This window comes from Melanerpes formicivorus, unplaced genomic scaffold, assembly GCF_026170545.1.
Source record: "Melanerpes formicivorus ecotype bairdi unplaced genomic scaffold, bMelFor1.0.p_v2 SCAF_114, whole genome shotgun sequence".
Lineage (NCBI taxonomy): Eukaryota > Metazoa > Chordata > Aves > Piciformes > Picidae > Melanerpes > Melanerpes formicivorus.
The window spans coordinates 810,983-825,965 of NW_027142466.1; the positions used below are offsets into that span (position 1 = coordinate 810,983).

Here is a 14,983-nt window from a genome sequence, read left to right on the forward strand (position 1 = left end):
CTCTCTGAGCTGGGTGAGGAACTGGCTGGAGGCTGAGCCCAGAGAGTGGTGGTGAATGGTGCCACAGCCAGCTGGCAGCCAGGCACCAGTGGTGTGCCCCAGGGAGCAGTGCTGGGCCCTGTGCTCTTTAACATCTTCATTGATGATCTGGAGGAGGGGATAGAGTCAGTCAGCAGCAAGTTTGCAGATGACAGCAAGCTGGGAGCAGATGTTGGTCAGTTAGAGGCCAGAAGGGCTCTGCAGAGGGACCTGGACTGACTGCACAGATGGGCAGAGGCCAACAGGATGGCATTGAACAAGTCCAAGTGCCAGGGCCTGCACTTTGGCCACACCAATCCCAGGCAGAGCTACAGGCTGGGGGCGGAGTGGCTGAGAGCTGCCAAACAGAGAGGGACCTGGGGGTGCTGATTGACAGCTGCCTGAACATGAGCCAGCAGTGTGCCCAGGGGGCCAAGAAGGCCAAGGGCATCCTGGCCTGCAGCAGGCAGAGTGTGGCCAGCAGGAGCAGGGAAGTCCTTGTGCCCTGTGCTCAGCACTGCTGAGGCCACCCCTGGAGTCCTGTGTCCAGCTCTGGGCTCCTGAGGTCAAGAAGGAGATTGAGAGACTTGAAGGTGTGCAGAGAAGGGCAAGGAGGCTGGGGAGGGGTCTGGAGCACAGCCCTGTGAGGAGAGGCTGAGGGAGCTGGGGTTGCTTAGCCTGGAGGAAAGGAGGCTCAGGGGAGACCTCATTGCCCTCTACAACTGCCTGCAGGGAGGTTGGAGCCAGGAAGGGGTTGGTCTCTTCTCCCAGGCAAGCAGCAGCAGAACAAGAGGACACAGTCTCAAGCTGTGCCAGGGGAGGTTTAGGCTCGAGGTGAGAAGAAAGTTCTTCACTGGGAGAGTCATTCATCATTGGGATGTGCTGCCCAGGGAGGTGGTGGAGTCCCTGTGCCTGGAGGTGTTCCAGAGGGGATTGGATGTGGCACTTGGAGCCATGGTTTGGTCATGAGGTCTGTGGTGCCAGCTTGGACTGGATGAGCTCTGAGGTCTCTTCCAACCTTGGTGTCACTGTGATCCTGTGACACTTGGGGGGAAATTCCTTCCAGTTTTGTTGAGATGGCTTTCATGGGGGGGGGGGGGGAATCTCTCCTCCTAGAAATAATTCCCCTGTGAGGGGAAATTGCTCTTTTCTGGGGTGAATCTCTCTCCTTTGGGGGGGAAATTCCTCCTCTTTGTGGGGGGGGAAGTCCTCTTTTGGAGGTTAATCCTCTTCTCTTGGGGGCAATGGCTCTCATTTGGGGGGAGACCTCTCCTCTCTTGGGGCACACCTCTGCTTTTTGGGGGGGGGGGGGGAACTGTTCTCCTTTGGGATCCCTTTGGGGGGGTCACTTCTTTTGGGAGGGAAATCTCTCTTGAGGGAAATCTCTTTTGGGGGAACTAATTCCCCTTGGGGGGGAAATTGCTCTTTTGGGGGCAAATCCCTCTCCTTTCAGGGGCAATCTCTCCCCTTTGGGCCAGGTTGCTCCTTTTGGGGCTCAGTCACTCTCCCCTGAGGGTCAGTCACTCTCCCCTGGGGGGGCCCTTGAGGGGGTCACTCCTGTTTGGGGGCAATTGCTCTCATCTGGGGGAAATCTCTCCCCTCTGGGGGGCAAGTTGTTCCTGTGGGGGTAAATCACTCTCCTGTGGTGGGAAACTGCTCACCTCTGGGGGGGGGGGGAATGGTCCCTTTGGGGGGAAATCCTCCAGTCTGGGGGGAAATTGTTCTCCTTTGGGGGCAATGGATCCTTCCTGGAAGTGTCACTCCTCCTGGGGGGGGAACCTCTCCTGTTGGTGGGGAAATAATTCCCCTTTGGGGGGAAATTGTTGTGTTTGGGGTAAATCACTCTCCCCTGGGGGGAAATCTCTCCCCTCTGGGGGCAGTTCATCCCCTCTGGGGGAAGCTGTTTGGCCTTTGGAGGAAATGGATCCCTCAGGGGGGGTCACTCCTCCTTTGAGGGAAATAATTCCCCTTTGGGGGAACTTGCTCTTTCTGGAGATGGAATCCCTCCCCCCTGGGGGCAGCCACTCCTCCTTAGGGAAGTCTCTCCCCTTTGGGGGCAGCTGCTCCTTTTTTGGGGTCAGTCTCTCACCTTTGGGGGTAACTGCTCCCTTCAGGGCAAATCTCTCTCTCCTGGGAAGAAAAATCTCTCCCTTTTTGGGGCAAATCATTCTCTCTTTGGCCAAGCAGCTCACTGCACCTCCAGCACCTGGCTGCAGCCTGCCCAGCATCACTTCCTCCCTTCCCAGCCCCACCAACAGCCTTGGCTAGGAAACAAAATCATCCCAGGGAGGAGGGGGCTGCAGATTTGTGCCCTGCAGGAGGCTCAAGCTGTGATTTATTCCCCTGGCTCCTGGGGGGGGGGTTCTGCTCTGCTGCTGTCCAAGCACCTCACCTGGTTTGCTTCATCTGAGTCAGCTGGGGAAGGCAAAAAGAAAGCCAAAGCAAAGCCCCAAACCCCTCACAAACTCCAGGCTGAAGGCTGCAGCACCTGCATGGTGTTTGTCCCCCAGGGGCAGAGCAGCTCTGGCAGTGTGGGGCTGCTGGGAGCTGCTCTGCTGGGAGCTGGCTCAGCTCAGACTCAGAAGTGCCTCAAGCTGGGGAGGGGAAAGTGAGGCTGAGGTGGAGTCTGCCTTCTGCAAGCAGGAAGGGTGAGACAGGGCTGGATGGTCACCCATGGCCCAGCATGGAGGGGGTGGAAGGGACCCCCAGAGCTCCCCCAGCCCAAAGCCCCAGGGGTCTGATGCTGATGCAGAACGTTCCTCTGTGCTGATAATGCCTCCTGAAGGCCTCCTGGAGGCCTCCTGCTTGCTTTCCAAGGCTCCTCAGTGGGCTGCTGAGATTTCAAACCTGAGCTCATTCCTTGGCAGGAAAACCTTGTTTGTGGAGCTGCCTGGGTGGAGAAATGGACTCAAGAGCCAGGTTCAGCAGGTCCCAGCTGATGGAGGAGATGGTGAAGAGATTGTTTGTGCCAATGGCAGCAAGGTGTGGATTGGAAGAGAGCTCTGGAGCTCCTCCAGCCCAGGCCCTGCCCCAGCAGGGCACCCCCAGCAGCTTGCCCAGGGGCACAGTGCCCAGGGGGGGTTGGAAGCTCTCCACACCAGGACACTCCACAACCTCTCTGGGCAGCCTGCTCCAGGCCTCCAGCACCCTCCCAACAAACAACTTGCTCCTCCTCTTCCCCTCCAACCTCCTGGCCTCCACTCTCTGCCCACTGCCCCTTGGCCTGGCCCTGGCCACCACTCAGCAGAGCCTGGCCCCAGCCTCTTGCCCCCCAGGGGCCCTTCAGCTCTTGCTGAGCATTGCTCTGGGGCTGCTCTTCTGCAGGCTCTCAGCCCCAGGCCTCTCAGCCTTTGCTCCTGCCAGAGCTGCTCCAGGCCCCTCAGCAGCTTCCCAGCCTCCCCTGCACTCTCTCCAGCACTTCTCTGGCCCTCTGCAGCTGGGCAGCACACAACTGCCCCCAGGGCTCCAGAGGTGGCCTCAGCAGGGCAGGGCAGAGCAGAGCTTCCCAGCTGCTCAGGACACAGCAGCACTGAACCAAGCTCTTCTCCAGCTGTGCTGCAGGGCACAGCCCAGAGGCTTCCTCCTGTTCTATTTTCTTCTTTAAGTTCTTATTTATTTCCTTATTTCTTATTTATTCCTTACCTCCCTCTGGAGCACTCCAGGAGGTGCTGATGGGTTTGAGCACCATGAGGCCCAGCTGCCAGGGTGGGGGCAGCCACTGGCTATCTCCACCAGCCCCCAGTTACTGGAGTCACAGAATCACCAAGGTTGGAAGAGACCTCGAGGATCATCCAGTCCAAGCTGGCACCACAGACCCATGACCAAACCATGGCTCCAAGTGCCACATCCAATCCCCTCTGGAACACCTCCAGGCTCAGGGACTCCACCACCTCCCTGGGCAGCACATCCCAAGGGCAAATTCCTCTTGCTGGGAAGAACTTTCTCCTCACCTCCAGCCTCAACCTCCCCTGGCACAGCCTGAGACTGTGTCCTCTTGTTCTGGTGCTGGCTGCCTGGCAGAAGAGCCCAACCCCCAGCTGGCTCCAACCTCCCTGCAGGGAGTTGCAGAGAGCAAGAAGGTCTCCCCTGAGCCTCCTCTTCTCCAGGCTAAGCAACCCCAGCTCCCTCAGCCTCTCCTCACAGGGCTGTGCTCCAGACCCCTCCCCAGCCTCCTTGCCCTCCCCTGGACACCTTCAAGTCTCTCCTGAGACTCAGGCTCCTGAGAAGCAGCTCTGGTGCTGGTGGCCAGCAGGCTGGGGCTTCCCCCTCCTTTTCTTTACCTGCTGAGCCTTCTCCTGGCTCTGTGGGAGCTCAGCAGGCCAGGAGCAGTCTGTGTGCAGGGCTGGGGGCAGAGCCCAGGGAGGGAAGGAGTTGGAGGCATGAATCATATCAGAAGGCAAGCACTGGACACGAGGTACATTCCTCTGCACTACTACACAAAAATAAATAGTGACTCTCTCTGGTAGTTCACATCCCTCCATCACTCCATGGCAGCAGCCCTGCAGGCCCTGGGGCTCCCTGGGGACCCTCCCTCAGGTTTCCTGCAGCTGCAGCTGCCGAAGGTCCTCCGAGCCTGCGCAGGGGACTCCAGGGGAGCTCCAGCCTGGCTGTTCCCTGCAGTCCTTGGGGCCAGGCTGCAGAAGCAGAGGGCTCCAGCTCAGAACGTGGTTGGAGGTTTCTGAGTGCAGGCAGGGGTCACCTGGAGAAGAAGAGAAAGGTGGAGGGGGAGGTTGTGTGAGTAGAACATCAGAGAACCACAGCATGGGGGTGGGGAGGGACCCCCAGAGCTCCCCCAGCCCCTGCCCCAGCAGGGCAGCCCCAGCAGCCTGCCCAGGGGCACAGTGCCCAGGGGGGGTTGGAAGCTCTCCACACCAGGACACTCCACAACCTCTCTGGGCAGCCTGCTCCAGGCCTCCAGCACCCTCCCAACAAACAACTTGCTCCTCCTCTTCCCCTCCAACCTCCTGGCCTCCACTCTCTGCCCTTTGCTGCCCCTTGGCCTGGCCCTGGCCACCACTCAGCAGAGCCTGGCCCCAGCCTCTTGCCCCCCAGGGGCCCTTCAGCTCTTGCTGAGCATTGCTGAGCATTGCTCTGGGGCTGCTCTTCTGCAGGCTCTCAGCCCCAGGCCTCTCAGCCTTTGCTCCTGCCACAGCTGCTCCAGGCCCCTCAGCAGCTTCCCAGCCTCCCCTGCACTCTCTCCAGCACTTCTCTGGCCCCTCTGCAGCTGGGCAGCACACAACTGCCCCCAGGGCTCCAGAGGTGGCCTCAGCAGGGCAGGCCAGAGGGGCAGCACAACCTCCCTTGCCCTGCTGCTGCCCACACTCTTCTCCATGCCCCCAGCACAGCCTTGGCCTTCTTGGCCCCCAGGCCACCTTGCTGCTGCTGGCCAACTCCTTGGCCCCCAGCACTCCCAGCTGCTTCTGCTTGGAGCTGCTTGCCAGCAGCTTCCCCCTGCCCTGTGCTGCTGCAGGAGGTTGTTCCTCCCCAGGGCCAGGCCCCTGCCCTTGCCCTGCTTCACCTTCAGGAGGTTGCTCTCCCCCCAGCTCTCAGCCTGCCCAGGGCCCCCTGGCTGCCAGCAGAGGCTGCTGTGCTGCCACCACCCTCCCCTCCTGCTCCCAGCAGCCTCTCACCGTCTGTGTACTCCTTGCAGTGCTGCTCCCTGCTCTCCCTGCAGCAGGGCTGCTGGCCCTGGGGCTGCTCTGCCTTCTCCTTGCTGTCCTCCTCCAGCCTGGTGCTGCACTCTGGGACGCTGGAGGCCAAGCACATGGCCACCATGAGGTGGTGATTGAGAGGCTTCATCTCCAGGCCATCCTGCTGGTAAGGTGCTGCAATGGGCAGGAGGGGCAGGGCAGTGCTGCTGAAGGTGCTGTTGGCTTTGCTGAAACACCTGCAGGGGGGCACAGACCAAAGGGTTACTCAGCCCTGCTGCTTCCCAGCACCCCTCTGAGCCACATTCCAGCACTGCACCACTGTGGCCATGCTCAGAGAGCTTCAGCAGGCAGTGCCACAACGTCTGCTAGGTCAGCCCTGAGGTTAAGGACAAGATGGAGAGCTCCTGACACCCAAGAGGCACCAAGAACCTCCCAGGCAGGCTCAGGAGGTGTGGGCTGGGTGAGTGGGCAGTGGGTGGGTTGAGAGGACATAGCTCAGAGGGTTGTGGTCAGTGGGGCAGGGGCTGGTTGGAGGCCTGCAGCTCCTGGTGTGCCCCAGGGCTCAGGGCTGGCTCCAGTCCTGCTCAGCATCTTCATCACTGACCTGGCTGAAGGCTCAGGGTGGAGGCTCAGGCAGGTTGCTGCTGGCACAGAGCTGGGAGCAGTGGCTGAGAGCCCTCAGGCTGTGCTGGCAGCCAGGGAGCCCTGGGCAGGCTGAGAGCTGGGGGAGAGCAACCTCCTGAAGGTGAAGCAGGGCAAGGGCAGGGGCCTGGCCCTGGGGAGGAACAACCTCCTGCAGCAGCACAGGGCAGGGGGATTCACGTGGCTGGGGCACTGCACTGCATGGCTGGGAGCTCCTCAGGCCAGAGAGGAGAGGCAGAAGGGGGCAGGGTGGAGCTGGGTGGTAGGGAATCTCTCAGTGCCACTGAACTGGGGGTAGAGGATGAAAGGGTTGAGTGCCTGTGGGTGGAAGGCAGAGGGAAGGCCAACAAGGCTGACAGCCTGGGGGGAGGCTGTTACAGACCACCCAGCCAGGAGGTGGATGAAGTGTTCCACAGGCAGCTGGAGGCTGTCTCCTGATCTCCAGCTCCTGTCCTTGTGCTGGCCTTAACCTGCCAGACACCAGCTGGGGACTGAGCACAGTGCAGGAGGTTCAGGGTGCATGGAGGGCAGCCTCTGGCCACAGCTGCTGGGAGAGCCTGCCAGGGGTCAGGCCCTGCCTGCCTGCTGCCCCCACAGAGGGAAGGGCTGCTGGAGGTGATGGCAGGAGGCTCTCTGGGGTGCAGTGACCATGAGACAGTGGAGTTCCCACTAGGCAGGGAACCAAGGAGCAGCAAGAACAAAACCCTGACCTCAGACTGGGGGCAGGCTGCAGCTTAGGGAAGCAGCTAACCTGGGGAAGCAGCTCCCAAGCACTGAGGGCTGCAGCGTGGTTGGAGCTGCTTCACAGAGGAGCTCCTGGAGGCACAGCTGTGCCAAGAGATGAGCTGAGGGAAGGCTCTGGGCCTGGGTGGGCAAGCAGCTCTTGAGGGGACTGAGGGAATCTCACCCTGGGAAGAGGGGAGGCAGCTCCAGAGAGGTTCAAGGATGTGCTTAGATCATGCAGGGGAAAAATGAGAGAGGCAAAAGCCCAGCTGGGACTTGGGCTGAACTCTGCTGTGGAGGACAACCAAAAGCATTTGTGCAGAACAGACTAGACTAGACCAGACTAAATAAACCAGGTTGGAAGAGACCTTCCAGCTCATCCAGTCCAACCTCTCCCCCAGCACCATCTGAGCAACTCAGCCATGGCACCCAGGGCCTCATCCAGGCTCCTCCTGAACCCCTCCAGGGATGGGGACTCCACCACCTCCCTGGGCAGCACATCCCAAGGGCCAATCTCTCTGTCTGGGAGGAGTTTCCTCCTCACCTCCAGCCTACAGGAATGCTGAGTGAGGGCAGGGAGAAGCTCCTCTCAGTGACCTGGGGGCAAGGCTGGAACTGAAGCTGAGGAGCAGGCTGAGGTACCAAACACCTTCCTGCCTCCATTTCCAACAGTAAGGCAGGAGGAGCTGCAGGCCAAGTGGCCTCCTGAGCTGGCAGCTGGAGCAGGGAGCAGGACAGTTCCCCTGTGGGCCAGGAGGAGGCAGTTAGAGACCTCCTGAGCCGCTTGGATCCCCACAAGCCCCTGGGACCGGATGGGATCCACCCTGGGGTGCTGAGAGCAGGTGAGCTGCCAGGCTGCTCTCCATCATTCCCACCAGCCCTGGCTCACTGGAGAGGTCCCAGAGGACTGGAAGCTGCCAAGGTGCTGCCCATCCCCAAGCAGGGCTGGGAGGAGGAGCCAGGGAATGCCAGAGCTGTCAGCCTGCCCCCAGTGCCAGGCAAGGTTGTGGCACAGGACATCCTGAGGGCAATCACACAGCACTGACAGCATGGCCAAGGGCTCAGGCCCAGCCAGCATGGAGTTAGGAAGGGCAGGGCCTGCCTCTCCAACCTGAGCTCCTTCCATGCCCAGGGGACTCCTGGTGGGTGTGGGGCAGGCTGGGGATGAACTCTGCCTGGACTGCAGCAAGGCCTTTGCCACCATCCCCCACAGCCAACTCCTGGCCAAGCTGTCAGCCCCTGGCTGGGACAGCAGCTCTCTGAGCTGGGTTAGGAACTGGCTGGAGGCTGAGCCCAGAGAGTGGTGGTGAATGGTGCCACAGCCAGCTGGCAGCCAGGCACCAGTGGTGTGCCCCAGGGAGCAGTGCTGGGCCCCAGCCTGATCAATATCTTCATTGATGATCTGGAGGAGGATATTGAGTCCATCAGCAGGGAATGTGCAGAGGACAGCAAGCTGGGGGCAGGAGTTGAGCTGTTGGAGGGCAGCAGAGCTCTGCAGAGGGACCTGGCCAGGCTGCACAGATGGGCAGAGGCCAACAGGATGGCACTGAACAAGTCCAAGTGCCAGGGGCTGCACTTTGGCCACAGCAACCCCAGGCAGAGCTACAGGCTGGGGGCAGAGTGGCTGAGAGCAGCCAGGCAGAGAGGGAGCTGGGGGGAGTGGTGGAGAGCAGCTGAACAGGAGCCAGCAGTGTGCCCAGGGGGCCAAGAAGGCCAAGGGCATCCTGGCCTGCAGCAGGCAGAGTGTGGCCAGCAGGAGCAGGGAAGTCCTTGTGCCCTGTGCTCAGCACTGCTGAGGCCACCCCTGGAGTCCTGTGTCCAGCTCTGGGCTCCTCAGGTCAAGAAGGAGATTGAGAGACTTGAAGGTGTCCAGAGAAGGGCAAGGAGGCTGGGGAGGGGTCTGGAGCACAGCCCTGTGAGGAGAGGCTGAGGGAGCTGGGGTTGCTCAGCCTGGAGAAGAGGAGGCTCAGGGGAGACCTTCTTGCTCTCTGCAACTCCCTGCAGGGAGGTTGGAGCCAGCTGGGGGTTGGGCTCTTCTGCCAGGCAAGCAGCAGCAGAACAAGAGGACACAGTCTCAAGCTGTGCAGCTGGAGAAGCTCTGGCAGGAGCAAAGGCTGAGAGGCCTGGGGCTGAGAGCCTGCAGAAGAGCAGCCCCAGAGCAATGCTCAGCAAGAGCTGAAGGGCCCCTGGGGGGCAAGAGGCTGGGGCCAGGCTCTGCTGAGTGGTGGCCAGGGCCAGGCCAAGGGGCAGTGGGCAGAGAGTGGAGGCCAGGAGGTTGGAAGGGAAGAGGAGGAGCAAGTTGTTTGTTGGGAGGGTGCTGGAGGCCTGGAGCAGGCTGCCCAGAGAGGTTGTGGAGTGTCCTGGTGTGGAGAGCTTCCAACCCCCCTGGGCACTGTGCCCCTGGGCAAGCTGCTGGGGGTGCCCTGCTGGGGCAGGGCCTGGGCTGGGTGAGCTCCAGAGCTCTCTTCCAACCCACACCTTGCTGCCATTGGCACAAACAATCTCTTCACCATCTCCTCCATCAGCTGGGACCTGCTGAACCTGGCTTTTGAGTCCATTTCTCCACCCAGGCAGCTCCACAAACAAGGTTTTCCTGCCAAGGAATGAGCTCAGGTTTGAAACCTCAGCAGCCAACTGAGGAGCCTTGGAAAGCAAGCAGGAGGCCTCCAGGAGGCATTATCAGCACAGAGGAACGTTCAGCATCTGCTAAATATAACCCCTGGGGCCCAGCTCCTCCTGTGGCCCAACTGAGGCTGAGAAACTGCAGAGGAGCTGCTCCAGCCCTGCCCAGCCAGGGCAATCAGCCTCCAAAGCAAGGAGCTGAGCACACCCAGAGCCCTGTGCCATCTGCAGCAGCCTCAGCAACCTTCAGGTCAATCACAGCCAAAGGGCTGTGCCCAGCAGCTCCATGCCCAGCTGCAGGGCAGTGCCCACTGCAGCTCCTCAGGGCTCTGTCCTGGGCCCAGTGCTCTTCAGCATCTTTGGGCACTGAGTGCACCCTCAGCAGGGCTGCAGCTGGCACCAGGCTGGGTGGTGCTGGACTCACTGGAGGGCAGAGATGGCAGCCAGAAGGCTCCTGACAGGCTGCAGAAGTGTCCCAGTGCCAGCTGCAAGAGGTTCACCAAGTGCCAGGGCAAGGTCCTGCAGCTGGCATGGGCCAGCCCCAGGCACAATCCAGGCTGGGGGCAGTGGGCTGGGAGCAGCCCTGAAGGAGCCTTGGGGGTGCTGGGTGCTGAGCAGCTCCCCAGGAGCCAGCAGTGCCTCCTGCAGCCCTCAGGCAGCTGTGTGCTGGCTGCAGGCAGAGCAGGGTGGGCAGAGGGCAGGAGAGGAGATTCTGCCCCTGGGCTCTGCTCTGCTCAGCCCTCAGCTCCAATCCTGCCTCCAGCTCTGCTGTCCCCAGCAGCAGAAGGACTCAGAGCTGCTGGAGAGAGGCCAGAGGAGGCCACAAAGATGCTCCAAAGGCTGGAGCACCTCTGCTGTGAGGCCAGGCTCAGTCCAGACACCCTCAGGAAAAGTTCCTCTGCAGCCTCCTTGCAGCCCTTCAGGCACTGGGAGGTTGCTCTGAGCTCTCCCTGGAGCCTTCTCCTCTCCAGGCTGCACAGCCCCAGCTCCCTCAGCCTGTTCCCACAGCAGAGCTGCTGCAGCCTCTGATCATCTTTGTGACCTACTCTGGAGCCTCTCCAGCAGCTCCAGGTCCCTCTGGTGTTGAGGGCTCCAGAGCTGGCCCCAGCCCTGCCGCTGAGGTCTCCCCAGAGCAGAGCAGAGGGGCAGGATCCTCTCTCCAGCTCTGGCCACACTGCTTTGGCTGCAGCCCAGGCTGCCCTTGGCCTCCTGTGCTGCCAGTGCCCATTGCTGGCTCCTGCCCAGCTGCTCCCCCCCAGCACCCCCAAGGCCTTCCCTGCAGGGCTGCTCTCACTCTCCTCACCCCCAGCCTGGGCTGCTACCCAGGGCTGCCCTGACCCAGGAGCAGGACCTTGCCCTTGGCCTTATAGACCCTCCTGAGGTTGCCCTGCAGCTGCTCTCCTGGCAGTGGTTTGCTCTCCAGAGCTTTGCTCCTGTGCCCTGTGCTGCTTTGCTCCTGTGCCCTGTGCTGCTTGGTTCCTGTGCTCAGTGCTGCTTTGCTCCTGTGCCCTGTGCTGCTTTGCTCCTGTGCCCTGTGCTGCTTTGCTCCTGTGCTCAGTGCTGCTTTGCTCCTGTGCCCTGTGCTGCTTTGCTCCTGTGCTCAGTGCTGCTTTGCTCCTGTGCCCTGTGCTGCTTTGCTCCTGTGCCCTGTGCTGCTCTGCTCCTGTGCTCAGTGCTGCTTTGCTCCTGTGCTCAGTGCTGCTTTGCTCCTGTGCTCAGTGCTGCTTTGCTCCTGTGCCCTGTGCTGCTTTGCTCCTGTGCCCTGTGCTGCTTTGCTCCTGTGCTCAGTGCTGCTTTGCTCCTGTGCCCAGTGCTGCTCTGCTCCTGTGCTCAGTGCTGCTTTGCTCCTGTGCTCAGTGCTGCTTTGCTCCTGTGCCCTGTGCTGCCTTGCTCCTGTGCCCTGTGCTGCCTTGCTCCTGTGCTCAGTGCTGCTTTGCTGCTGTTCTCAGTGCTGCTTTGCTCCTGTGCCCAGTGCTGCTTTGCTCCTGTGCCCTGTGCTGCTCTGCTCCTGTGCTCAGTGCTGCTTTGCTCCTGTGCTCAGTGCTGCTTTGCTCCTGTGCTCAGTGCTGCTTTGCTCCTGTGCCCTGTGCTGCTTTGCTCCTGTGCCCTGTGCTGCTTTGCTCCTGTGCTCAGTGCTGCTTTGCTCCTGTGCCCTGTGCTGCTTTGCTCCTGTGCTCAGTGCTGCTCTGCTCCTGTGCTCAGTGCTGCTCTGCTCCTGTGCCCTGTGCTGCTTTGCTCCTGTGCTCAGTGCTGCTTTGCTCCTGTGCTCAGTGCTGCTTTGCTCCTGTGTCAGTGCTGCTTTGCTCCTGTGCTCAGTGCTGCTTTGCTCCTGTGCCCTGTGCTGCTTTGCTCCTGTGCCCTGTGCTGCTTTGCTCCTGTGCTCAGTGCTGCTTTGCTCCTGTGCTCAGTGCTGCTTTGCTCCTGTGCTGCTTTGCTCCTGTGCTCAGTGCTGCCTTGCTCCTGTGCCCTGTGCGGCTTTGCTGCTGTGCCCTGTGCTGCTTTGCTCCTGTGCTCAGTGCTGCTTTGCTCCTGTGCTCAGTGCTGCTTTGCTCCTGTGCTCAGTGCTGCTTTGCTCCTGTGCTCAGTGCTGCTTTGCTCCTGTGCTCAGTGCTGCTTTGCTCCTGTGCCCTGTGCTGCTCTGCTCCTGTGCTCAGTGCTGCTTTGCTCCTGTGCCCTGTGCTGCTTTGCTCCTGTGCCCTGTGCTGCTTTGCTCCTGTGCTCAGTGCTGCTTTGCTCCTGTGCCCTGTGCTGCTTTGCTCCTGTGCCCTGTGCTGCTTTGCTCCTGTGCTGCTTTGCTCCTGTGCTCAGTGCTGCTTTGCTCCTGTGCCCTGTGCTGCTTTGCTCCTGTGCCCAGTGCTGCTTTGCTCCTGTGCTCAGTGCTGCTTTGCTCCTGTGCCCTGTGCTGCTTTGCTCCTGTGCTGCTTTGCTCCTGTGCTCAGTGCTGCTTTGCTCCTGTGCTCAGTGCTGCTTTGCTCCTGTGCCCTGTGCTGCTTTGCTCCTGTGCTCAGTGCTGCTTTGCTCCTGTGCTCAGTGCTGCTTTGCTCCTGTGCCCTGTGCTGCTTTGCTCCTGTGCTGCTTTGCTCCTGTGCCCTGTGCTGCTTTGCTCCTGTGGCCCAATTGAGGCTGTGAAGCTGCAGAGGAGCTGCTCCAGCCCTGCCCAGCCAGGGCAATCAGCCTCCAAAGCAAGGAGCTGAGCACACCCAGAGCCCTGTGCCATCTGCAGCAGCCTCAGCAACCTTCAGGTCAATCACAGCCAAAGGGCTGTGCCCAGCAGCTCCATGCCCAGCTGCAGGGCAGTGCCCACTGCAGCTCCTCAGGGCTCTGTCCTGGGCCCAGTGCTCTTCAGCATCTTTGGGCACTGAGTGCACCCTCAGCAGGGCTGCAGCTGGCACCAGCCTGGGTGGTGCTGGACTCACTGGAGGGCAGGGATGGCAGCCAGAAGGCTCCTGGCAGGCTGCAGAAGTGTCCCAGTGCCAGCTGCAAGAGGTTCACCAAGTGCCAGGGCAAGGTCCTGCAGCTGGCATGGGCCAGCCCCAGGCACAATCCAGGCTGGGGGCAGTGGGATGAGAGCAGCCCTGAAGGAGCCTTGGGGGTGCTGGGTGCTGAGCAGCTCCCCAGGAGCCAGCAGTGCCTCCTGCAGCCCTCAGGCAGCTGTGTGCTGGCTGCAGCCAGAGCAGGGTGGGCAGAGGGCAGGAGAGGAGATTCTGCCCCTGGGCTCTGCTCTGCTCAGCCCTCAGCTCCAATCCTGCCTCCAGCTCTGCTGTCCGCAGCAGCAGAAGGACTCAGAGCTGCTGGAGAGAGGCCAGAGGAGGCCACAAAGATGCTCCCAGGGCTGGAGCAGCTCTGCTGTGAGCACAGGCTCAGTCCAGACACCCTCAGGAAAAGTTCCTCTGCAGCCTCCTTGCAGCCCTTCAGGTACTGGGAGGTTGCTCTGAGATCTCCCTGGAGCCTTCTCCTCTCCAGGCTGCACAGCCCCAGCTCCCTCAGCCTGTCCCCACAGCAGAGCTGCTGCAGCCTCTGATCATCTTTGTGGCCTCCTCTGGAGCCTCTCCAGCAGCTCCAGGTCCCTCTGGTGTTGAGGGCTCCAGAGCTCGCCCCAGCCCTGCAGCTGAGGTCTCCCCAGGGCAGAGCAGAGGGGCAGGATCCTCTCTCCAGCTCTGGCCACACTGCTCTGGCTGCAGCCCAGGCTGCCCTTGGCCTCCTGTGCTGCCAGTGCCCAATGCTGGCTCCTGCCCAGCTGCTCCCCCCCAGCACCCCCAAGGCCTTCCCTGCAGGGCTGCTCTCACTCTCCTCACCCCCAGCCTGGGCTGCTACCCAAGGCTGCCCTGACCCAGGGGCAGGACCTTGCCCTTGGCCTCGTTGACCCTCCTGAGGCTGCCCTGCACCTGCTCTCCTGGCAGTGGTTTGCTCTCCAGAGCTTTGCTCCTGTGCTCAGTGCTGCTTTGCTCCTGTGCCCTGTGCTGCTTTTCTCCTGTGCTCAGTGCTGCTTTGCTCCTGTGCTCAGTGCTGCTTTGCTCCTGTGCCCTGTGCTGCTTTGCTCCTGTGCTCAGTGCTGCTTTGCTCCTGTGCTCAGTGCTGCTTTGCTCCTGTGCCCTGTGCTGCTTTGCTCCTCGCCCTGTGCTGCTTTGCTCCTGTGTCCTGTGCTGCTTTGCTCCTGTGCTCAGTGCTGCTTTGCTCCTGTGCTCAGTGCTGCTTTGCTCCTGTGCTCAGTGCTGCTTTGCTCCTCGCCCTGTGCTGCTTTGCTCCTGTGTCCTGTGCTGCTTTGCTCCTGTGCTCAGTGCTGCTTTGCTCCTGTGCTCAGTGCTGCTTTGCTCCTGTGCCCTGTGCTGCTTTGCTCCTCGCCCTGTGCTGCTTTGCTCCTGTGTCCTGTGCTGCTTTGCTCCTGTGCCCTGTGCTGCTTTGCTCCTGTGCTCAGTGCTGCTTTGCTCCTGTGCCCTGTGCTGCTTTGCTCCTGTGCTCAGTGCTGCTCTGCTCCTGTGCTCAGTGCTGCTTTGCTCCTGTGCCCTGTGCTGCTTTGCTCCTGTGCTCAGTGCTGCTTTGCTCCTGTGCCCTGTGCTGCTTTGCTCCTGTGCTCAGTGCTGCTTTGCTCCTGTGCTCAGTGCTGCTTTGCTCCTGTGCCCTGTGCTGCTTTGCTCCTCGCCCTGTGCTGCTTTGCTCCTGTGCTCAGTGCTGCTTTGCTCCTGTGCCCTGTGCTGCTTTGCTCCTGTGCTCAGTGCTGCTTTGCTCCTGTGCTCAGTGCTGCTTTGCTCCTGTGTCCTGTGCTGCTTTGCTCCTGTGCCCTGTGCTGCTTTGCTCCTGTGCTCAGTGCTGCTTTGCTCCTGTGCTCA

General features: G+C 61.1%; 1 protein-coding gene across 2 annotated transcripts in view; it reads right to left on the reverse strand.

Annotated features, from left to right (window-relative positions):
• Positions 1-4,419: 4,419 nt before the first annotated feature.
• Positions 4,420-14,983, reverse strand: part of CDON (cell adhesion associated, oncogene regulated) — a 110,475-nt gene continuing 99,911 nt past the window's right edge. For both annotated transcript variants that reach the window (XM_068167288.1, XM_068167287.1), the window contains 2 exons: positions 5,649-5,905; positions 4,420-4,717 (listed from right to left, as the gene is read on the reverse strand). In XM_068167288.1, the coding sequence (XP_068023389.1) occupies positions 4,551-4,717; positions 5,649-5,905 (424 nt within the window). In that variant the 3' untranslated portion in view covers positions 4,420-4,550. The remainder of the gene's footprint in view (positions 4,718-5,648; positions 5,906-14,983) is intronic.